Source organism: Danio rerio, chromosome 23 (assembly GCF_049306965.1).
Source record: "Danio rerio strain Tuebingen ecotype United States chromosome 23, GRCz12tu, whole genome shotgun sequence".
NCBI classification, from domain to species: Eukaryota; Metazoa; Chordata; class Actinopteri; order Cypriniformes; family Danionidae; genus Danio; species Danio rerio.
Window position 1 is genome coordinate 33,274,078 of NC_133198.1, and position 25,784 is coordinate 33,299,861.

The following is a 25,784-nucleotide window of genomic DNA, read 5'->3' on the forward strand; positions in this document are numbered from 1 at the left end:
AGAGCACTTCTACTTCTACTCAAGTCACTTTTTGATAAAGCACTTGTACTTTTACTTAAGTATGGGTCTCTAGTACTTTATACATCTCTGGACTTAACTTCCTGCGTGATGCGGCCAATTCAATTTATATTCCAAATGAATTGAAAGGGACACTGGCAGCCCTTAAAAGACTGCGAAATTAAATTACAGAAAAGTGTAGATAATTCATATCCTCTTATTCTGTCACCACATGTCAAACTTTCCCACTCGCCTTTAAAAAGAAGGCTTTAAAATCCTGCTCTCAGAGCAATGTTGAGATACAGCAGCGTGCCCGTGCTAAGATATTAGCCATGTGTTCTGAAAACTAATTACACTGTGTTTAAAACAGATGACTGTGTGACCCGACTAGCACTTTCACATAGCTAAAGGAAGTCTCATGCCAGGTTTATAAAAACAGATCAAAGGCAAAAGACGGATAGAGGGACAAACCACTTTGTGAATTAGTTGTACAGCATTCTTATGAAATGTGTTATCGGAAGACTGGTATTGATCTTCATTCCATAGTCATAGAGACACAGCGATGCTTCATTCCAAGCGAGAAACAATCGAATATTTTATATTCTGCACTTCCTTTTCTGCTGCCCTTGCTTTTTGCGCATTCTTCTTATTGACAGCATTCGAGAAGACAGCAAGTCATCATGGGAAAACGTTCTTCCTGCACCTTTAGAGCTAAAACTTCAACAAATCTCCCATTCCCGCAAAGGTTTGGAGCTGCAAAACCATGGCAACAGCACACTCAGAAACATCATAACTAGATTCGGTGTCTGCCTTCCGCACGCATGATATACAGAGATTGCAGGAGTGAGCAGTCAAAGAAAGAAATACAGCAGACACGCCGAGAACAAACGGGGAGAGAAAATAGAAGAGGGAGACTAAGCAAATCGATTAGCTGTCTATGCATGCCAGACAGTTGGGGAAAAGGAAGTTTGGGAGAATCAAACTTTCCTTTAATACTCCCATCAGTTTCTATATCTGCTAATTTCACACAAGAGCTGGAAGCAGCAGTTTGTTGCGAAAGAGTCTGTTATGTCACTTCCTTCCCCTCGTCTCGCATCTGGCTTCGCAAGCTGTTGCTTTCGGGCGAATGCATCTGCACGCGGACACACCCTGCTCGCAACAGCATGTGGCGTATCGCAAAATAATAGCCATTTTCTAAACAATTACAGCCCAAACGTCCCCCTGGAGAAAGGAGATGCTGATAATTGGAAGTGAGAGCGGCCTCCGTTAACACAAATAAACATGGCCGCGTATCGCTGATCCTGCAAAGTAGCTGTTGCTTTCAATCTGAATGCCGAGTGGTGATAGTGCTGACATACTGCAACCTTCCCCGCGCCGCTGTCCGCCGCAAAGGTGCCCACTTGATTACGGCATTACAAACGGCGCTTTTGACATTTGTCTTCATTATTATCAATGGAGAGAGATGATTGAGCTACAGGCATGCTCCATTAGCCGTGCTCATCGCATACTCGCACGGCTGATATCACGCATTAGGCCCAAGTCAACATGAAATAACGTGTTGGGACCAAGGGGGTCTGGACGGCGTTGCTTTCTCGGCCGGTGGAGGTTAAGAGAGCGGGAGCTGCATCTAAATAAGAAAGCTTATTTCAATCTGTATAATTACCACTGGGTAATGAAAAACTCGCCCACCCTGCCACCTTCATTTAAGAGAAATCAATACACGTTTGGGAGTTTATTAGAATGCCGGAATCATGAGTTGGGTCTGGGGGAGGGCAATTTGTGTATCAACAGCACAAGCTGAATTAACAGCTAATCGGGAGAAGGGAGATGCTGGAGTATTTTCAGTCTTAGCAGCACGGACGCTGCTGTGGGTAATTTACAAGACTCCAAACACAAATGATTTGAGTCTTGAAACAAATATCTGTGGTATATGAGCGGGAATTGATACTGACAAAGATGTGGTATTTACTCATTTCAATCTTTTTCTCTTTCTACACGCAGATGCTTTTTTTCTTTGACTTTTGTAGGCATTATGATTGTTATACTGTAGAGCAGAGATGCTCAAACTAGGGCCTGCGGGTCAAAGTTGGTCCATGGTAACCTTTGATTAAAATAAATAAATTGAAATCTTGCAACATGGTTTACTTGCATTGTTGGGTCATTGGTTTGCAGATGAAACAGAAGAATGGGTTTCTTCAATACGCTGATATTTGTGAGTTATCATTATCATCACATGGCATGAATCCACAGTTCAAAACTACCATTAGACAAATAAGGAATGGTCACACTTTTTTTTTTTTTTTTTTTGATGGTCCATTTGTTGAATTTAAGTTGCATTGCATCTACATGTCAACTAATTCTTATTAGAGTAGAAGTAGACTGTTAGGGTTGGGGTTAGGGTTAGTTTAAGTTGACATGTACTTGCAAAGTTTCTAATAGCCAGTGAAATGTCTGTTGAAGGAGCAGTATCAACAGATATTAAACAGACAGTCTACTAATACTCAAATTGACCATCAAAATAAAGTGTTGCCTAAGGAGTTATTGACAATGGGATGAAAAAAGAAGAAAACAGTGAGCTTACATAAAAAATCTGGTGCTATTTGAATGAAATTTGAATCCAACATGGACAAAAGACATCTAAACAAACCAAAAAGATTTAATGATGTCACAAGACATGATTATAAAAATGACAGAAAGCTCAAGTATTAAGTTTTGTTGTCCGTTAAAGTGCAATACAGGCATCTCCTTGCTGACAATCTTCATTTGTGTGTGCAAGACAGAGCTATTATTATTGCTATTTTGACTCCGTCACACGTTTTATAAGCACACCAGCAACTTAATTTTAATCGGCAGTTTTAGTACTCAGTTCTGAGAAATTACTTAACCATGTACTGTATCCATTTTATACCCGACTGCAAATCCCTAGGAGTGATTGCAGCTGTACGTTTTTTTTTTTGTTTTTTTTGTATTTGTAAGTGTATTGAACATTTAAAACACAAGAGTGAATACAAAAGAGCAAACTCAAGTCTAGCCCACTTTTCTCTGAATAAAACGTTTTCATGACTAATCGATATCAATCAATAATGCAACTAATCAATGTGTGACTATAATTAAAATACTCTGCACATTTCTCCTCCTGCCCTAACTTTTCCACCTATTGAAAATATTTCAAGTTAATTAGCAGCTAATTTATTTAAGACTAAGGTAAAATACATTACCTTGCACTGATAAAAATGCTTCTGTAGAGGCTGAATTCTTTAACATATACTGCGTTTCTTTCACCAGGGCCTTAGTGATTGAAGTACAGACATCTCTGTGACTTTCTGAGGGCAAACAAGGCCAGAGAACATTAAGAAAGAGCCGATTTTACGCAGGGCAGAAACTGAAAGCTTAGTCTATAATTCATGGAGGTCCAGCTTTAAAGCCCTTGATTCTACTTTGTACTCGCCCTTATGAAAACTCACAAATCTTGCACAGCATCCTGAGTTTTAATGTCATATACAGTAGAACTTTAAGAAGATCGAAGCAACATAATCAAGTGAGTAAAATTGGAAATTTTCACACACTTGATTCTGTTGCTTAGATCTTGTTAAGTACAACAGTGATCCCTCGCTATTTCATTATGGTTAGTTTTCCGCAGTCTCGCAGTTTCGCAGATTTTTTGGTGCTATTTGACTTGCATTTTTTTCTACAGCTCTTTGTGTTTTGCGTTCTGATTAGCACATTGTGTTCTGCGTCCTGATTGGCTGACTGATCAATCTCCTTCGTGGCGTTTCTCCTGCACAGTACAGACTGCGTTCAGCTTGCCAAATGTACATAAATCTTCGATCGCTAGCAGTGTGACTCTGAAGTGCTGTACTGTATATTTGAAAGGTGTCTGGATGCAGAGCTGGTGCAGTGCAATCTCAGCTGCATCCAATGCTTTTTAATGCGCTCACCTAACCCAACCCGTCACAGTGACGTCACTCACTCCATTGAGTGCATTGTGTCTGACATTGCATCGCTGAGTGATGCAATCTCAGCTTGCATCATAAAGGCTGCATCCAGATATTATTGGTATATTTGCAAGTTTTTTACCCACAATGTTTACGAAACGTTCTGCACCACCAAAGGCACCTGCAGTAACACCGAAAAGGCAGGGGAAGATGCTAACCATCGCAAAAAAAGTAGAATTTTGGGAAATGCTAAAGGAAGGTAGACGTTACGTGTAAATAAGTAAATAAATGAAGGTGTTGGTGTTGATCTTTGGTTTAATTTTTATAACACTGGACTTATTATTCTACAAAGTTTTGAACTTTAAGAGTGTTAAAGTGTGAAAATGTTAATGCCTGTCTGAGAAAAGCATATAAAGTGTTTAGTGAGGGGTTTTACAGCCTTAAAACATCTAATAGTTGTAAAAAAATAAAGCTGACTACTTTGCGGATTTCGACTATTGCAGTTTTTTTTATGTAGGACTCCTGCGAATAATGAGGGACCACTGAAAATGATTTATTATATTTTTTATGTTAAATTCTTTTAAAGGGCACCTATTTTAACCCTTTACAAGATATAAGATACACCTTTGGTGTCTCCAGAATGTGTTTGTAAAGTTTCAGCTCAAAATACCCATGGGATTATGTATTATAGCTTCCAAAAATTTGTCCATTTTGGTGTCTGAATACATTTTAGCTGTTTTTTTTTTTTTTGTCTTTGGCTTTAAATACAAATGAGCTGCTTCTCCTCACCCACATGTGTCTGCTTCTCATCATGCATTACATCAGACAAACAGCACAGTGACAGAGACAGACTCGAATGAAGCTGAAATACAGCTCATTAGTCAAAAACACCAAGTAAGTTTATTTTATGTACTTGTAGTGTAGTTTATTCAAGCCTTTCTGAAACGATGAGTCTCACACAAATGCCATTTCTGTACACACACACACACACACACACACACACACACACACACACACACACACACACACACACACATTAGTATTTACTGACAACATGCAGCCGTAGTGATTACAGCAGTTGCAATTTTTTTTTTAATGTTATAAACTTAAAAACCTATAAAAATCACAGAGAGTTGTGAGAAATATTTAATCCCAGTTTATTTGCAAACAAAATGTGGACATGTGAGTGGATGTTATTATAGAAACATGGCGCCTGTCAATCAATTTAGTGAGCTGGGAAATCCGCACTCCTGTCATGTTGCGATGGGCCTCAAAATTACTGAGATTTGGGTCCTATTTTAGGGTCAGGAAATTAAGAAAAAAAAACTTAATGTGTTTCTATCACCTTGATATGACAGTGGACACACTATACAGTACGTACACACAGTTCTGTCCAAATAGCTTAAAATAGATGATTTTCGTCATAGGTGCTCTTTAAAACTATTTAACTAAAGTATACATTGAGATTCCTTAATTTTGTGAAATAATAAAGTTATTATTAGTAATAATTATATCATAACAAAATTTAGGATCTGATCAAAAATAAAGAAAAAAGAGAGAAGAAAAAAAATTGTCATCATAAGCAAGACTTAAGCAAGAAATTAATTTAATTTAATTTAATTTTATTCAATTTTATTTAAAAATGTAGTTAAATAAAAAATAAATAATACATAAAATAATAATAATAATAATAATAATAATAATAATAATAATAATAATAATAATAATAATAATAATAATAATAATAATAATAATAATAATAATGAAATCAATGAGTATTTTTCCTGCCTATTCGTCAGGTTTATGGAACACTGACAAACAACACTGATTTATGACACTTTCACAGGATACTTATGTGAAAAATAAAAACAAAAATAATACATTTCCCTTTGCCACTGGAAACCGAATAAGCATTTTGTTTCCTCCTGTCTATTTTTCAGTGTATGTTTTTTTTTTTTTTGCACAGCTGTAAAACTATGTGCATTATAAATATGCACCACACACCAAAAACCTGAACAGAATTGAATTGTGATGATCCCTCAAGTCAGCCAGAATTTACAGCACAGACGCAAAGAGTTGAGATCAGCTACCTGTGTATGTCACACTTAACTTTTCCACTTTTCAGCACTTTTCCTGCGACATTATTCATCAGATTCGCCCCCTTGAATTGATGGCGCTAAAAAGCCATGTAATAGAAAGACAAAACAGCTATCCTTGAAAACCGTTAGGTAGCCAGGAATTATCAGGAATATAGATGAGTCTGCTGTACTCTGCGATCACGGGTGGTTGACTTCCTGATTAGGCCTTTGCAGCTGAGGGTCAGAAGAGGGAGACGTCAAATACAACCACCAAACGAAACGAGAAACTAGCCAGTAATGGACATGCCTTTTTCCGGTGGCCCAGTTGCATTGTGGGAAAGAATAGAAAGAGGGGATGCTCATCTATCTGGCCGTCTACACTCTCACCTGAAGTGATGGGGAGACGTCAGGAAGCCAGGCTGCTATTTCACGCCCTGTTAAGTACTAATGCTGTAACACACGTCTTGCTCCAATTTTAGGGAACAAGGAGTTTTACTGTGGACTCAAGGTTCATCTGTTCTATTGAGAGAGAGCAAGAGAAAGAAAAAGAATATGGCGGGACGGCAAAGACGGCTCGGTTGTCGCACCTTAAAGATATAGTTCATTTAAAAATGAAAATTCCGTCATCATTTCTTCACCCTGAAGTGGTTCCAAACTTTTATGAGTTTCCTTCTTCTGTTGAAGAATGCTAAAAACTTGTAACCATTGACTTCTATAGACTTCCATAGTAGGAAAAACAAACACTATGAAAGTCCATGGTTTCTAGCTTTAATCCAAAAATATCTTCTTTTGTTTTCCACCGAAGCAAGAAACTCCTAAAGGTGTTTCTGTTGTTCTGGTGTATTATTACATTGCGTTAAGAGAGAAAACCCTGTCTAACTGTATATTCTATTGTTGCCCATTTCTGTTTGTTCACGTTATCCGTCTGCTATTTATATCAATCCGTTTATCTATTTCATTCATTTGTCCCAATGTTACGAGGCTTGAACAAAGAGGACAGTTAAGTAGGCCACGTGACAGAGATTTTGCAACATGTTGGACTACTCTTGTCTATAAATAGGTGAGGGGCGAGCACCACCCCTTGTACTTTTGGATAGGTAGAGTAGGATAGTTAGGATACAGGGAAGACCTCTTCGTGTGTTTATTTGCTTTGTTTTCATTTATTTGGATGGATTGATGTTTATGAAGTGTTAGACATTGTTTGGGTTTTGTTCTTTTCTTTTCTTAAGCTCATTCTGCCAGTTTTATTTTGTTTCTTGTTTTCCCCCATCTTTGTGCTTGTCCCAATATTGTACATATTGCAAATAGTATATTTTGCCTTACTTTCTTTTTGATTAATTCATTGTTTTGCACTTCATTCACTGTATAAATCGACATGTCGACATAAATGTACATTTATTTATTTATTTATTTACTTAATTATTTAATTATTTACTTACTTACTAACTTACTTACTTGCTTGCTTGCTTACTTACTTATTTTGTACTTTGAATGTCAAACCTCATTCCCCTGGACTAATATCAGGGGTTTGTAACAATAATCAATTCAGGGTGAGTAAATAATGAGTCACTTTTCCTTTTTGGGTGAATCTCTTTAAGGTGAGATACTGCATGTAAAAAAATTTAGATTTTGAGCTTTTTGGTTCAAAGAAAAGAAAACCTTCCACAAATAAAAATTGTGTCATCATTTAAACACCCTGATGTAGTTTCAAACCTGTAAGGATTTCTTTATTCTGTTGAACGCTGACCTCCATAGTAGGAAAAACAAATACTATTGTTACTGGTCAATGGTTACAGGTTTTTTACATATAAAAAAATGGTATTATAATTCTGAGTTATTGACCCTTTGAGTCCCCATGAGTTTATAAAAACAAGTACACATACACACTAGTAAAGATGTCTTAAAGGGGACTTCCTATAAACGTATATACAGACATTGCACAAGCTGAATATCCTATCCCCCACCCAAAAGACTACCCCTAATACGAAAAATTCAGCATTTTTACATTTTCTAAATATTTAATTCTACATGATTTATGAGCCATTTTTCTCATGGGGACAAAAAATGTCTCTAGAAGGTCATAATTTACTGCTATTGCTATACTTGTGGGGACATTTGAAAAGGAGAAAGTCATTCAAAGTGTTTCTGCTGATTGCTTTTTATGAAGTTTGATTATAAAAAATAGATTTTTTTCCATAAGAGGCTGGCTATATTCATACACTGTTGACACACAACTGTGTTTAAACCCTTTATAAAAGTGTTTTTGCATAATGAAGCAATATCCATGTGTCCCATAGAAAGCCTTTGTTTCAAACACACACACACATACACGGACCACACAATATGACACCTCTCATTCATACACCCCTCCTCAAGAAAAAGCCCTGAAGGTGAAGGTCACGTCATTTATTTGCGTTTGCAGTAAACAGGTCTGAGGCAGACTGATAGGGCAAGGTTATTATCCTGAAGAGCACAGCTCTGATTGATCGCTCGGCTCTCGGTCTGCTCTGCGCTGGGAGGACGTACCGAGTGGCCGCTCTTCTATTATGCTGTTGCTCATAGCAGGAGGAGAGAATCAGGACAGTTGGAGTCCGCTCTCTGCTGGAGGCGTCTGATCAGAAGCCTCATTATGCCTCACCTATGGAGAAGCGGTCATTTGACTGTAGTCTCTTCACTGACACAGAGAGGGGTTTCTTAAAGGGACACTTCACTCAAAAATAAGTCTATAAAGCATTGTTCACACTATCAGCGACTTTATAGATGCTTTTCACCATGGGTGGTGGCTGTAGGCGCTAGTGGGCGTTACCGAGGTTGCTTAGGAAATATTTATGAATGAGTTCCACTGAGTTTTCCTGCCACTGAAAGTTAACATTATGAAGGGCAAACACTAAATATAAATGGAATCAACACAAAACATGCTTATTTAAGAAGATAAACCAGAAAAACACATGTGCTCTGTCATTGTGGTTATGTATCCGTGATAAAAGTCAGTCTGTGTAGGTCTACATCACAGAGAATACAACCAGCTGTGCTGGTGCAGGAGCTGGCAGATGATCATGTGATCTAATGAAAATTATCATATGCATTTGTTTATGTGGCAAAACTGTGTTTTTCACCAAAAAGGCCCATACTGACTCCAAAAGCAGATACTAGTGAGATCAAGACCTAGTGTGTGAACTTTGGGGGTTTTACAATGTGGTCACATGTTGATTGGTCAGTTTTCAAAGTCTCATTATTTGGGCTTTGGTCACATGGTCAAGAAAGATACAAAATAGCTGTTCAACTTTGCTCTGGCTCTCTTTTCCTGCCCTGCATCTCTCCTGCTCTGCTTCTCTCCTGCTCTGGAGGCTTCTTCTGTGGCTCTACTGCTATCAGGCTCTCTTTAAGGCCTACTTACTGCTCTTTGTCTCTCTCTCCCTCCCCTGTCTCTCATTTTCTCCCTGGTACCTTTATATTACATTTAAGCTGGGCACAATTAATATCATATGTTTTAATCATTTCATGTTTTATCATTTTACACAGTTATTTTATAACTAATTCAGTTGTAACCATCAAGAATTATTGTCATTAAATAATTTCATTTTTAAGCATGTTAAACTGTATGAACTGGTTCACAGTAGTATACTGTTTTTATTTGTTAAATAGAAATCATTATTAAGGATTTTGGATTCTTTGATGAATAAAAACCAAACAAAGCAATATCTTCAACATTTTTGTAAAGTAAAACACTCGGAATGCCCCAAATGATTCACATCAATTAAATAAAGTCAATTAAAAAGCAGAGAAAGCCATGCATTTTATTGTATTGGAAAACAAGAACTAAACCTTCTGTCTTATCCCTTTAAGCCTGCTGTGAGCTACAGAGTGTTCGCACTGTTCACTCTTTTTTTTTCTCTCAGCTTGCCAGACATGCAATTTTCTGCTGAGTCCACCTTAGTACCCAAAGCCTTCTTGCCATCCTTCTGAAATTAGCCCACTGTAAGCCACAGCCATTTACACAGGAAAAAACATATGGAGGCATGTTAGAGGATAAGCCTGCCAGATGACAGCAGGCGGTGCTGGCGGAAAGATATAAAGGAGACAGAGAAAGCGAGAGAAGAGAGAGAGAGAGAGCTCAGTGAGTGAGTTCAACTCTGAGTTACCTCATCTCAAGCCAGATCTTTTAGCACAAGCTTGTGTGTATGAGGGTCAGAGGACATCTCAGAGAAGACAGCGGCCCATAAAGATCCACGTCCAGCATTTCTCACATATATCTGAACTTTACAAGACTCTGCTGGATAATGCACTGAGAAACTTTTACCGCTGTAAATGTCCTTTAAGGAACAGTTCACTCGAAATGGAAGATTCTATCTTCATTTACTGAGGGATTTTTGTATGCGGCTGTTGAACGCAAAATCATTCAAGCCACAAGCAATGGCCAGGGGCTGTCAAAACTTCAAAAAAGGGGCACAACAAAAGAGGTCATTATCAACTGTGCACTATATTTCATCTATTGTAGTCATTGAATAGTGAATAATACACCAAAAGTTGCTATAATCAAACACTCAATGTACAGTACGCAAATGTCATGTTGTAATGTTTTTTTAATATGGATACTTGTGAATATTAATTAAAATACCAGCAAGTTGGGATTTTAAACATTTTGATAACACTTTAGTTTAGGTCACAATTTGAGCTATTACTACTGGCTTATTACCTGCCTATAAGATATTAACCATCCATCTGTAGTTATAAAATATGATCTTATTTTGCATCCCTAATGCTACGTAAAACCTAAACCCAACTTCTACCTTACTTACTGTCAGTGATGGGAATAACCAGCCAGATCTCACGAGGAAACGTAAGTATTTTGCGTTTTGACAGTTTAGAGGCTAATTTGTACGAATTGAATGAGTTGAGTCGTATGAAAATGTACGATTTTAAAAAGGGGGCGTGGCACTCAACCCCACGTCTAAGCCCAACTGTCATTGGGTGATGAGCAAATCGTACTAAAGTGTACAAATGAAATCGTACGAATTTACACTAATTAGCCGCTAAATCAAAAAGTTACGAATTGCCATGAGACTCCATTGGAATATCGGCACTATAAATAAATGGCATAACTAATGGTGATATTTTTTTCAGTAACAAGTAATCAAATTAAATACTGTTTCCCCCGTTACAAGGCAGTTACTGTTACTGACACAATAAAATGCGCGTTACTATAATTGAGATCACTGAAGCGGTTTTCATGCGAGCAGAGTCTTTCTTAATCATTGGACCTCTCTTTCTCTGGGGTGTGTGTACTGTATGTGTGTGATCGGGGCTGGGGCGGGACATATAACCAACCAGTGACGATGATTGGCCTGTCTGTGAACATGGTGTAACTGAGAACATAGTGGCTGGCTTAGATAAGAGTCAATTTCCATTGTTTGCCAATCAGAAGCAGAGTAGTGCGGGCGTTCACAAACAAGCACTCGCAAAGTCAGTTTCACACACCAACTGCCAGGAGCCAGATGATGGCAAATATAACAAATGTAAAGGAAGCGTTTGCAAACTTTAAATATAAACACTACTTTTCTCTTATTGAGGTGAAAGGCAGGGATATTTATGTATCGTGCAACTTAAGCCCAGGAAATTTCTGCGTCGGTGGCAAGTAAATCTAAACTAATGAAGCACCTCAAGTCTTGTGGTCTTTGCAATAAATACTTGAAGTTCTAAACCATCTATTATTTTTATTGTGCAACTATAGTAATGATAATACGTAATGATAATATTTATAATGCTATGCTGAATTTGATAATTATCTCTCACATTTTTTAAAGTAATACAATAACCTCCTAGGACCTACAGGCATACAGTGTCATCCTGCAACTGTTTTACAGCATATGAAATGTCGCAAAAAAAATAGTTTTTACACTCTGATAGTCAAAAAAAAAAAACATTTTATGTTAAATACACAATTAAAACATTCAGGAAAGAGTATTTTATGTAAATTCAGACCACGAGTCCACATATATGGACATACTTTTTCTCTAAAAGTACATCATATCAAAAGATGATACTTAAATTTTTATTCTAATAAGGGTTCAATAAGCCTTTTAAGAGAAGTAAAGAGAAGTAAAAAACATGCATGTAAAAAAACACCTTGGGCCTTAAGAGGATGGTTACTTTCCATGGTAATTAGTTACTTTTATAACAGTCTTATTTAGTTACTAACTCTATCACAGTACTATTTATGAGAAGTAACTAGTAGCTATAACTAATTACTCTTGAAGGAACATGCCCAACGCTATTAACTATTTATTAACGGGGAGTTAGAAGTTTATTGAGCTAGTGGTGTTAATTAATGGATTGTTAATACTGTGAATTTTGACCTAAAATAAAGTGTTACCCACATTTTCTTCTAAGATATACTTTTAATCACAAAAACATTTTTTTTTACTTAAATTGTTGTCAATCCCTAACTTCAGAACACATAAAATATTCAGAATGGGTGGTATAGACAACTTTTATGATGGATTTAAACTGACTTAAACAGAAATCATTTTAAAAACAAGACAAAAACTCTAAGCAATATTTGTTTTTTGCTCTAGCTTTGCAAGTTCTACAAAGAAAATGTAAAATATTTTGTTAAAAATTTGTTTTTGGGACGACGTGTAAAAAAAAAAAATTGTGAAGTATACCTTTAAGAGCTAAAGCTGGTGGATTTAACGGATAATCGGTAGAAACTCCAAACTTCCACTGAAACATCTGCTCCGAGAAAACGCACTGCCAAAAAATGATTGGCAGAGATTCGGTTGTTAAGTGAGGTCTGTTCACTGTCTAATGAGAGCTCCATGAAGAGAGAGCAAGCAGAGAATAATGCACATGTTGGCAAGTGTATCAAATATTCGGTGTGTGTGTTTTGTCAACTATACGACTGCATAGAACATGGTTTCAGCCTTGCATATGCGAAACAGCATCACATGACCTGAGCATGCTCAACTGCCCAGGGAACACCGTACAAAAATGATAGATATTCAGTTCAAATCCCCACAAACAAATGAGTAAAACTCTGGATCCAGCACCCACGCTGTTTGTTGTGTGTGTATATGTGTGTATGAGTGAAGATAAATCACACACACGCACACACACACTCAGCGGGGCCATGCCAGGGCGCAGAAAAGCAGAAAAGGGCCCTGCAGTCTACCTGTGATGGCAGTGGTTCCCAGCATGGGGGAAGATTAATGCCGGCACTCTGGAGCAGAGCAAACATCCCGAGCTTAATAAGGTACAAACAATTGCTTCCATTTTGTTTGCTATCAAGGGAAAAACTAAACTCAGGCTGCTGAGGTGTATTTTTTCATTCTCAAATGTGGACTAGAAAAGTTGCAGCCGACTTGAGGACTCGCTGTACATGTTCAACAACTTCAAAAACCACAGCGCTCACATCCAGGCGAGAGGTCTTCCTTTTTCTTAAGTGCGCCCATTATATGCACCTGAATGCTTCGGAATCGAGTCGATGTGTTTGTGTGCGCTACGGTGCGGACGAACAGCCTCACCTCCACTCCTTGCACTTTAAGCTTCATGTGATCCTCCCGCGTGGTCTTCCCATCTTTCCTTTTTTTCCAGCAGTAGCCGTCCTTTCTGTACTTCACCTTCTTTCTATTGTAAAGGATCATCGACCCATTCTGTGGCCTAGATCCAGAAGTGAGGGAAATGGTAAGAGAAGGGGTGGATGGAAGGAAGGAAGAAAGAAAAGAGATGGGGTGGGGAGGGAAGGGAGAGGAAGAGAAATTTTTAGTGCTGAGGGACTCATTCGGCAGAAGAACACAAAGAAGGCTGACTCAAAGCAGAGAGAGAGAGGGACAAGCCGAGCTGCACTGAGTAACACCTCACACAGATGCATAGGGCTGTTTATGGACGTACAGAATTAAAAAGGAAGCATTTAAGGTGCCACAGAATGGCTTTTAAAAGCATATTACCTCTTAAAGGTGACCAAGAATTGAATCATAAATTTACATATGCCTGAAAGAATCTGCAACTTGTTTGACATTTTTATAATTAGAGGAATTTATGTCTGAAAGTTTTTGCTTGTTTTTAGTTCTTTGGTTTGGAGTCAGTACGTTTTTTTAAGATAAATAAATACTTTTATTTAGCAAATAACAAAATTTTCATTCATTATTTATTTATTTATTTAATTTTTTTTTTTTTTTTTTTGCTGTTATACAGAGAGGGGCATAAAGGAAAGTCCAGACCTAAAAAACAGCTGAAGATGAAGCAGAAACAAGTAGAAGTATTATTGATACACATTCAAGCTAATACACAGCAAAAAAAAAATATATATATATATGATCAATTAGTCCTGATAGCATATGTTTATAGGTCATTGTAACTTAACAAACTTGATTGTGTTCTACTTTGATTTGATATGTTACACAAGCTATTTTAAGTCAGTTTAACATAATAATGTATAAGTTCAATGAACTTATAAGGTTAATTTAGTTCAGCTTAAAAATGTAAGGAAATGAGTAAGTTATTATTTAACAGCATATTATTTAAAACTGTAGTAATAGTTTTTAAAACTGGGTTACATTTCACAAAATAGGTACATGACTGAGAACCTCCTAAACCTATGATTAATAATCATTCAAAATCCAACACAAATGCACTTTTGAATAAAAATGTGATTTTCTTTCTTGTTTATTGTTGCTTTTTAATGAAACTTGCGCGCATTCAACTGTTGACAGAATGTATAAAGCCAAAAAAACTTTCTTTCTTTTTTAGCAGATGTCTATTTTCTTTTGATATATTTTGTGTTCAAATATTCGTACATGAACATATACTTGGACATGAAATTTTCTTCATATATTAATTTTCCTTTGGCTTAGTCCCTTTATTTACCAGGGGTCACCACAGCAGAATGAACTGCCAACTTATCCAGCAAATGTTTGCCATCTAACCAGGCTGGGACTTGAACCAGCGACCTTCTTGCTGTGAGGTGACAGTGCCAACCACTGAGCCACTGTGTCACCCCATTGAATTTTATTATTATTTTTTATTTTTTTAAGTTTCGTCACTTTGGAATTAAGGTTCTTTCTGTGTTTTGAGTAATTTCGAGATATTGAGCTTCAAAATATTTGCATTCCACATAGATAACAGTATGTGTTTGTTTTTAAATAAAAAGTTTTTAAATGTAAAAAACTTATAAAAAAAACATCCCATAATGTTAATAAGCTGTCATTTAATAAGAATATGTCAATAACTCAATTTTGACAAAAATGTCAGATAGAACCTTATAATTTTAAGGTGACGGTTGGTGCTTATGGGTCATTAAAAAAAAAAAAAAAACACAGGTAGGAAAAGTAAAATGTAACAAAAGTGACAAGAGTATCAAATTCATGAAAAAGCACAATTATAATGTTCATTTACATTTCAAAACCATGTTGTTCTTTTGAACATTCCGTTCATCAAAGCAAATCAAAATTTCCATACATATACATTCAACACAGCCCTTTTTTGAATATTGAAATAAAAAACAACTCCAAACATTTTTCTTTTTTTTTTAAGAAAATTATTCTGTTCATCAAGGCAGCATTTATTAAATGCAAATTTAAAATATAATATTTATAAAAATTTTAAATAACTGCTTTTCTATTGTATGTAGTTTCAAATGAAAGTATTACCCCAGTTATTATTTATCTTATTACTATTACTATTAACAATAATAATAATAATAATAATAATAATTATTATTATTCATATTAAAGTGATTTCTGAAGGATCATGTGATTCTGAAGACTGGAGTAATGAAGCTAAAAATTTATCTTTAAAATCACTGGAAATTTTTTTTTTAATTAAATTATAAATTACTTTTAAACAGTTCTTTTCTAGTGCAATAACATTTCACAATTTTACAATTTGTACTGAATTTTGATTAAATAAATGTAGTCTTGTTGAGCAGGAGAAGCTTATTTTAAAACATTTGACAGGTAGTGAATATATTTCCATATGCATTACAGTTAACTGACATAAATTACAACAAAAAATGGTTGAAAGCAATGTGGCTTTTTGTTTATAATAACCTGCACTTTATTAATGAAAAGTTACTGCTTTAATTGTGTACGATTATTAAAACTGTTACAAAAACAACCTTTATAAGAATAATGTTTACCAATAATCTATTCAGTAAAATTCAAACCACAGTAAATAATCTCTGTAAAATAGTAAATAGAGCTCCAGGAAGGTGTATTATGTGAACCAACCGACAAAGAGCTATTTTGTCCTTTTTTTTTTCCTATTCCCCCTTGTATGTACACTTATGTAGCCTTTCTAAAATGTTCAAATAGGGTCAATTTTCCATTCGCGCCAGCTTTAAACATACCGCAACTCAGCTTTGTTTATCAAGAGCGAGGGAGAAATCAGTATATTTCATTTAGACCTACGACCAACAGCTCCTCTTTGCTGATGCAAATGAGCAGCGGATCACGTCCTGTGGGGAAAACACGCGCGAGAACATTCTCAACTTTCCATTCATAATTCATTCTCACTTTACCATCCCACTGCCCTCTGGTTGATAATGATACCGCGTACGTATCTGAAGAGCTCCCAGCTCGCTTCTCTTTATGACAGTACACATGTTTCCCAACAACTAATAACTGCAGAGCGAGGAAACACATTCACACATCCCAGCTCGTTCGTTTGCACACACACACACGCACACACGTCTGCGAGGGCATGCACGCTCAGTAAAAAGCTACAGGCACACGCATTAAGGTGCATCTATGGCTGGCAGAGTCTGGCGAGGTCCCAAGAGGCTGCAGTTTTGTAGCGTGCGAGTTGGGAGTGTGGGAGTTCAGGCGCTTCAGCAAAGTCTCAGCCATGAAACCAGCTGCTGTTAGCGTCTGTTAGCCAGCCATCACTTTACCCCAGCACGCCAGCAAACATATTATACTCCTTTCTCACACACATGCACACACACCTACTCCCCATGTATCCTCTCTGGAAAGCGCAAGTCATTGTCTGCTCCGCATTGTCTTGTTTATTGTATCATTTCTATCTGGCGCAGATTTATTTATAATACTGCATACATCAGTTTGCAGCTCAGCTCATGGGGCGTCTTGTTTATCTTGCAATTGCTCATCAATCATTTCCGGGGACGAGTCTCGGGGGCTGATGGGGCCCATGTCTCCCTGCACTGTGGCCCCTGACAGCACCTTTTAATTAGAGATGCCAGTCAAAATCCGTCATGCAAGATCCTCTCTCGTTCTCCCTCAACCGATTTGTCAAGTGCCATGGGTAGTTGCTACCATCTTGCCTTTTTTTTTCCTTATAAAACCACAATTTGTCATGTGCTGACCTTACCGCTAATTAATTCTGCTACTAATCCCATCTCCTATCTCTCGGTCTTTGTTTCCCATTCTATCATGTCATCTTCATCCTGACGCCGCTTTCATTCAACGTGCTGGGCTCTTCTGTGTGAATGTCATTCTGAAAGACTTCCTGCTGCATCGCATTCATTCTCCCTCTCCCGGTTTTCTCTGTGAGCTTGGGACCATGTCGGCGCTGTTTAAGTCATTAATCTGCTCGCTGTGATGCCTGCTGTGGGATTGAGCCTGAGATACAAGGATAGGAAGTGGAATGGAAGGCGCTGGAGAAAAAGAGTTCGCACGTCGAGTTTCAATAGCCTAGTCAGATTTCACTCCACAGACAACAAACACGTATATTAGCATATACTTCATGTAGGTTGTATTGTGTCACAGCAGGGCGCATGTTCAAGGAAAGTGTGCTTTCATCTCTTTCGCATTATTGTTAAATTGTTCTTTCTATATGCACATGACTGGTTCTGAAAGCCAGTGGATACTGGAAATTATTTTTTCAACATTTTTGAAAGAAATTTTCCCATGTGAATTCAGGGAAAGATTGAATTTTGTTGTTTTTGCTGCAGAATGTTTATTGTTATTGTTGTTTTTTATTGTACATTTGCACTTTAAAAATATGGCTGTGATTTTAACAATAAACAACTGTAAAAAATGCAACAGTAAAAATTTGTAACCTAGTTAAGGGCAAGATTCCTTAATATACACTACCTGACAAAAGTCTTGTCGCTTATCTAAGTTTTAGGAACAACAAATAATAACTTGACTTCTAGTTGATCATTTGGTATCAGAAGTGGCTTATATGAAAGGCAAAGGGCTTTAGACTATGCTTACTTTACCAAAATAAAACATGATCTTGCCTTGAATTTTAATTATTTTATTGGGGCAGTAAGGTCTGACTTTGCTTAGACATAAGTCTTGTCAAAATTATGTATGTCTTGTTAATATTGTATAAGACTCTCGTGAACTTTGAGGACTGCATCCATACATCGTCTGCAATGTCTCAAATAACTTATTAATGAAGTCATCTGAAATGGCAAAGAAAGCATTCTTGCAGGACTTCCAGAGTTTAGCAAGATTCTTTGGATTCATTTTCAATGCTTCCTTCATCTTACCCCAGACATGCTCAATAATGTTTAAACTGGTGACTGGGCTGGCCAATCCTGGAGCACCTTGACCTTCTTTGATTTCAGAAACTTTGATGTGGAGGCTGAAATATGAAAATGAGCACTATCCTGCTGAAGAATTTGCCCTCTCCTGTGGTTTGTAATGTAATGGGCAGCATAGATGTTTTGATACCTCAGGCTGTAGATGTTGCCATCCACTCAGCAGATCTCTTGCACGCCTCCATACTGAATGTAACTCTAAACCATGATATTTCCTTCATCCAAACTGACTGAATTTTGTGAGAATCTTGGTTTAATACAGGTTCCAAGAGGTTTCCAACTGATCAACTAGAAGTCAAGTTATTATTTGTTGCTCTTACAATTGGGATCTATTTTCCTTTTAATTTTTGTTGACATTCCTATGGTTATTGTTTAGTATGTAAAAGTTAAAGAATACTTTTTTTCTTATTAGAATAATTCTTTGCTTGTGGAAAGTGCTGTTTGTGATTTGTTCACCATGACTTTCTCATTCCTACATTTATTTGGTTGTGTTTTTGTCTGTGTAACAAAGGTATGTGTAGATGCTAGTACTTCATGGTGTACAACACTGGTGTATTAAAACTATAAATTTATACAAAAGTTTATAGAAAAGATATGCATTTCTTTTACAGTTTCTACAGTATTTCTAAAAATTAAATTCTGCTGAAATAGTTTTGTACACATTTTATTGTTTTTTAACATTGTACTATTGTGCTTTCTTATAGACTTTGATGTGATGACATTTCAGTTAAAATCAATGTCCACACCAGATGTGACAACTACAAGATGCAATGAAATCGTTGAAAAAAATCACAGCCAATGAAAAGCAAGTATGCACAGGCTCTCTCCCTCTCTCTCTCGTTCTCTGCAATTGCATTTTCGATTAAAAAAAAATGATTTTTGAACAAACCAGAAATGTCTATAGTCTGGGATGTATATTAAGCATTTAGTGGTAAAATGTAGGAAATAAACATACAAATTATCCACGAAGACGATCTAGCTGGGTTAAATGCAAAACACATTTTGTTTGTACTGCCTTTTACTCAAAACCAAGAAATACAGCACATTCCAACCGACAGTGAGTGTTTGCTAAGACGCTGGACATTCTGAATGGACCTACAGAGCGAAACAACAAACAACAGCATCTTATAATGGATCCTTGTCTTACACAAGGATGAATAAAGATTCAGGGCCGCCTCGAACTTGTGGAATTGGGGTGAGACTGGCACGTTAAAGGTCTCAGTACCTTACTTATCAGCAAAGAGCACAAGTTACCTTGTGTTGCTTTTATCCACTCAAAGACCTTTCTAATGCACCACTTATCAATTTGAGGGAGCTGATGGATCACACTAGCATTTTTTTTGTGGGGGGGTTTGGGGGGGGGGGGGGGGGGGGGGGGGGGGGTTAAGACCTGCCTGTGGGTCCTGCCTGTGCGATTTCTGCCTCACCCTCCGTATACATAAGCCATTCAATTATACTTATCAGAATTATACATATTTATTTGTTGCAGGGAAATGCCAAGTACTCTGTTATCAAAGCACCACGACAGGAAGCCATGTGTCTCAGAGGCCTAAATGCGACAGATTAATATGGAAATGCAGCAAGACTTTATTCAGAACAACTTACTGTGTCTCGACAGGTTAACAGAGAGAAAAATAATCCTTCAATCTGTGCTTGGACTTAACTACAATCTCAAGAGAACCTTCATTAACCAAAGCTAATAGCACTCGCATATTTAGGGGTCATGAACTTTTTTGTTCTACAACACACATACACATGTTTTGTTGGTTTGTGAGGACTTTCCTCACATTTTTTTGGTGCAGGAAAAGTTCTTCAGCTTAGTCCCTTATTTATCAGAAGTTGCCACACAGGAATGAACCGCTAACTTTTCCGGCACATGTTTTTATGGATGGCCTTCCAGCCGCAACCTATCACAGGTAAACACTCATACACCCTCACATTCACACACTTATACACTACACCCATTTTAGTTCATCCAATTCATCTATATAGCACGTCAATGTGGTAATGTCATTGGGCTATGAAAATTACCTGCTTGTAACTATTTTATAACTGTAACAAGAGGCATTTCAATTATAACTTTACATTAAAACACCTACCATAGGATTATTTATTAATATGTGGATCTTTTTGGATTCTCAGAAGCAACGGAAATTAAAAATGTAAAACAGTAAATACGTTAAAACCATTGTTATTGTACAACGCATGTCTTTGGACTGTGGGGGAAACCGGAGCACCCAGAGAAAACCTACGCGAACACAGAGAGAACTCGCAAACTCCACAAAGAAATGCCAACTGTCCCAGCCGGGGCTCGAACCAGCAACCTTCTTGCTGTGAGACGATATTGTGCTGCCCAATGTTGCAAATTTTTAATATGAAATTTGTTTAACTACGATTTATTACAGAGTTTCTAATTACGAGGACAACGTACACATCCTAATAAACAACCTCAACATTATAATACCAAGCCATACTCATGTCATTATATAACTCAGAACTCACCAAATTATCCAAAACCAGCACAAACACACACACATACAGTAGAAGTCTGAATTATTAGCCCCCTTTGAATTTTTTTTCTTTTTTAAATATTTGCCAAATGATGTTTAACAGGGCAAGAAAATTTTCACAGTATGTCTGATATTTTTTTTTTTTTCTGGAGAAACACCTATTTGTTTTATTTCGGCTAGAATAAAAGCAGTTAATATTTCTTTAAACACCATTTTAAGGACAAAATTATTAGCCCCTTTAAGCTATATATTTGTTTTGATAGTATACAGAACAAATCGTTATATGTAATGTGAATGTAATGTAATGTGTATTTATATAGCGCATTTATTGTGCATGGCCGTACACCCAAAGTGCTTCACAATCATGTGGGGGGTCTCTCCTCACCACCACCAGTGTGCAGCATCCACTTGGATGATGCGACGGCAGCCACAGGACAACGACGCCAGTGCGCTCACCACACACTAGCTATTGGTGGAGTGGAGAGACAGTGATAGAGCTAATTCGGTGGAAGGGGATGATTGGGAGGCCATGATCGTAAGGGCCGATAGAGGGACTTTGGCCAGGACACCGGGGTTACACCCCTGCTCTTTCACAAGAAGTGCCATGGGATTTTTTTTAATGACCACAGAGAGTCAGGACCTCGGTTTAACGTCTCATCCGAAAGACGGCGCCCACTGACAGTGTAGTGTCCCCTTCACTTTTACTGGGGCATTAGGACTCACACAGACCACAGGTTGAGCGCCCCCTGCTGGCCTCACTAACACCACTTCCAACAGCAACCTAGTGTCCCCTAGTGGTCTCCCATCCAGGTTATTGTTATACAATTAATTAATTACCATTACCTGCCTAGTTAACTTAATTAACCTAGTTAAGCCTTTAAATGTCTCTTTAAGCTGTATAGAAGTGTCTTATAAAATATCTAGTCAAATATTATTTACTGTCATCATGGCAAAGATAAAAAAAATCAGTTATTAGAAAAGAGTTATTAAACTATTATGTTTAAAAAATGTGTTGAAAAAATCTTCTCTCTGTTGAACAGAAATTGGGGAAAAAAATAAACAGGGGGTCTAATAACTCAAGGCGGCTAATAATTCGGACTTCAGCTGTATATGGAAAGTGCCTTTCCTGTTCATTCCCCACTACAGAACCAATAAAATCGGACAAGAAATAAATCAATAAACATATAGAAATTAAATGTAGTAACTTATTCTGGATATGAATAAGTGTCAAATAAGAACTAAGTTATAAATAAAGGCAATAAATAAATACAGAAATAAAAGAACACTGTAACAACAACAACAACATAAGTTTAATACTTGTATATAAATAAAATATACTTGCTACTCTGAAAAAATATCCTTGGTAGGATTTATGAAGACTACAGTGAACAGAAACACTGAAATTAGTTTTGGGACAACACAAGTACTTTAGGAATTGCATCGCAAAAATAAAACCGTGAAATTCTGTTTCTAAACGCCACTTAGTTTGATGTGTTTTGAGCACTGCAATACACATTTTGAACAGCACACCTATTGTTTTATCATTTGAAATCCCAAAACTTATATTTCGGGAAATGTTTGGCTCGAAAAACTATGCCTGTGCTATATCTTAGTGAAAAATAAATGCCACTTGGTTTGATATTTTCTTCCCTAATGGAATGACATTCATACATTTTTAAGTGTGGCTTAAGCCTCCAAATACGTTTTGGGGCCGCTACAGCTCCGAGCATCATACATCCAAAAGTGAAGCATCTGAATTATAATTGCTGGGAGTCCTGCTGAAGAAAAGTCATCAAAACGCATTAGAGAGGCTGAAAAGTTTTGGCTGGGTGATTTAGTGCTACTAAAGAAGCAGACCAGGCAGCTCCTCTAAAGTGCTACAATTCCCTTGGAACGAAGAGGCCGTTTGATTAATGCAACACTTGTTGTTTTTCTCTGCTCTCAACCTGTGAGTATATATGTGTGTGTGAGAAAGAGAGAAAGCCAGTGAGCTTTTGAAGATCGGGGAGGTAAGAAGGCTGAAGCCAAGCTCCACAGGAGGGAGTGAGCATGTGCTGTCATCAATTACCCATCAGGCTTTCAGACACCACTTCTAACAGCCAGCAAACCACCAACCGTCATTTATACAGACACGGACATCGATACACACACACGCATTCATGCAAACACATAATATGCACCGTAAGAGATGATGTAAAATAAATACTAATGTGAGTTTGGATACTCGCAGATGCTTACTCACAAAACAAAACACACACTCCGAATATGAGAGAAACCACACACACACACACACACCCTATCCAAGAGCAGATGCACATCACACACGCAGCAGCCTGTCAATCTCTACTGAATCAGCATTCAGCATAACATACCCTCAAGTCATAATGACAGCCTGAGGAAGAGGGATGCATCACAACCTTCCACACACACACACACACACACACACACAGATAGAGAGATAGATAGAGAGAGAGAGAGAGAGAGAGAGGGAGAGAGAGAGAGAGAGAGAGAGAGAGAGAGAGAGAGAGAGAGAGAGAGAGAGAGAGAGAGAGAGAGAGAGAGAAAGAGTGTCGAGAATGGATGTAGACGTTAATACCATGTCTAGATCAGTCCCACTTGCATAAATGTAGAACTTTGGATCTGTTTTAAAAAAGATTATAATGGATTCATGTTTAAATGTTAAGACAATGAGTACATTCAAATAAAGTTAATAGTTCTAATGAGGGTGATGAAATGTCTTTTTTAACATAAAGAGTCGGGTGACAACGAGATGAGCCTCCAAATGTAATTTCTTTAATAACTTAGTCAGGTAGGCAATGATCAAACAAGAGCCAACAAATACATGAGAGTAATCTAAAATCGTAGTCGTTATCACAGGCAAAATGGTCGATACGGTTGGCAAACGAGAAAACAAGCAAAAGATCAAAACCACAGCAAGACAAGACACGAGAACGCTAACAAATGTTACAACAAACAACAAGACTCAGCAGTGTGTGTGTGAAAATGAGAGGTGTCTATACTCCACGTAATTATTGATTATGAGTTTCAGCTGTGTGTGTGAGTGTCTGAATTATTGTCAGCTGTAGCAGGTGTTGATTGGCACACAGTATCATGGTAGTTGTAGTTCATGTGATGACAGATGTGTACTGTAGTTCTCCAGAGATCTGTAAAGATTAGATCACCGGTGATCTTAAAGATTTATTTATTTAGTTTTTACAAACACGTAAAGCATAATAATTAAATTTGAATGTTTCAAACTGAAAATGAAATGTCAAATCATGATTAAATATTCATTCAGCATTAAAAAACAACACCATGCTTACAGTATTCTAACTCACAAAATATATATTTAAAATAATAAAAATAATCATACTACATTTTAGGCAAGGTAAGTTTATTTATATAGCAAATTTCATACACAATGGTAATTCAAAGTGCTAGAAATAAACAAGTATCAAGAAGAAAAGAAACAAGAACATTTAATGCATGAAAAGTAATTAAAAACAGATTAAAATGTGTTAAAACTGATTATAAAAGAATGTAAAAGGAAATAAAGACATTATAGTGGGATCTTTTGGACGTAGCACAGTGCACATTTAGAAAAGGCACAGCTAAACAGAAGTGTCTCAAGTCTTGTTTTGAATGTACCTAATGTTAGAGCATATCTGATCATTCCTAAAAGCTGATTCCAGCAGCAGGGGGCACTGTAGATGAAGGCTGATTCACTCTGCTTTGAATGAACTCTTGGAATTTCTAATTTACTTGATCCTAAAGATCTGAGTGATCTGTTAGGTTTGTATTCAGTGAGCATATCTGTAATGTACTGAGATCCTAGGCCAGTTAGTGATTGAAGACAAGTAGTAATACTTTAAAAACTATTCTAAATGTAACTAGGAGCCAGTGCAAGGACATTTGATATGGTTTTAAAGCAGATCACTAGCTAGACCGAAGTAGTTAAATGGATAAAGGCAATGTATATGAATTTCAAGTGATTATTATTTTAAGGCTGCACTGTGATCTTTAAATAGAGACTTTATTATGTCATCAAATGGTTCTTGTTTTAAATATGCCTGACAAGAATCATAAACTTTTGTTACACTGATTGAAATGTTAGTGTATTTCATCATGGTAAATGTGTCAATAACATTATTCATAAAAACCTTTTTGTATTAAATGTTATTAGGGTACAATCAATTGAACAAGTGGTGTTAAAACATTTATTAAGTTGTTGTAAATAAATGCTGCTCTTTTAAACTTTCTACCCTGTAAATGTAAAAAGTTCTTGCTTTTCTAGTAATCTTAACTTACATCAATCAAACTGACCGAAAATATTAGGATAAACTTTGTATAAGACTCAGACTCAACTTTATTATCCCATTTAGGGAAACTAAAATTGCAGCAAGGTGCTGTAACACAGGCGAAGTTCCATGTACATATTAATAAAATATTACCCCACAACATACAATACATGACATTGTAGCTGCATCTACCCCCCCTCTGAACTCATTTAATGACCTAATGGCCACCATTATAAAAGAATTTCTAACTCTATTTGTGGAACTTTAAAATGACGTCCTGATGGCAACAGCTGAAACACAGAGTACAACGGGTGATCCGGGGTGCATAGGATACGCTGAGCTCTCATTAAAACACCAGTATGGTAAATTATCGTTGGACCAGTTTGGTTAAAACCAAAGATCTTGCCTGCCACCTTTACCAGGCTACTCAACCTGTTCTTGTTTAACACACTCAGTTTACT

The 25,784-nt window shown here is 37.0% G+C and overlaps 1 protein-coding gene across 42 annotated transcripts in view; it reads right to left on the bottom strand.

Annotated features, from left to right (window-relative positions):
* camta1a (calmodulin binding transcription activator 1a) overlaps positions 1-25,784 on the bottom strand; it is a 639,110-nt gene that overhangs the window by 272,989 nt on the left and 340,337 nt on the right. For 33 of the 42 annotated variants that reach the window (XM_073939164.1, XM_073939148.1, XM_073939161.1 and 30 more), the window contains one exon: positions 13,534-13,669. The exons of the other annotated variants lie outside the window; for them this stretch is intronic. In XM_073939164.1, coding sequence (XP_073795265.1) covers positions 13,534-13,669 — 136 coding nt within the window. The remainder of the gene's footprint in view (positions 1-13,533; positions 13,670-25,784) is intronic. 42 annotated transcript variants of the gene reach the window in all.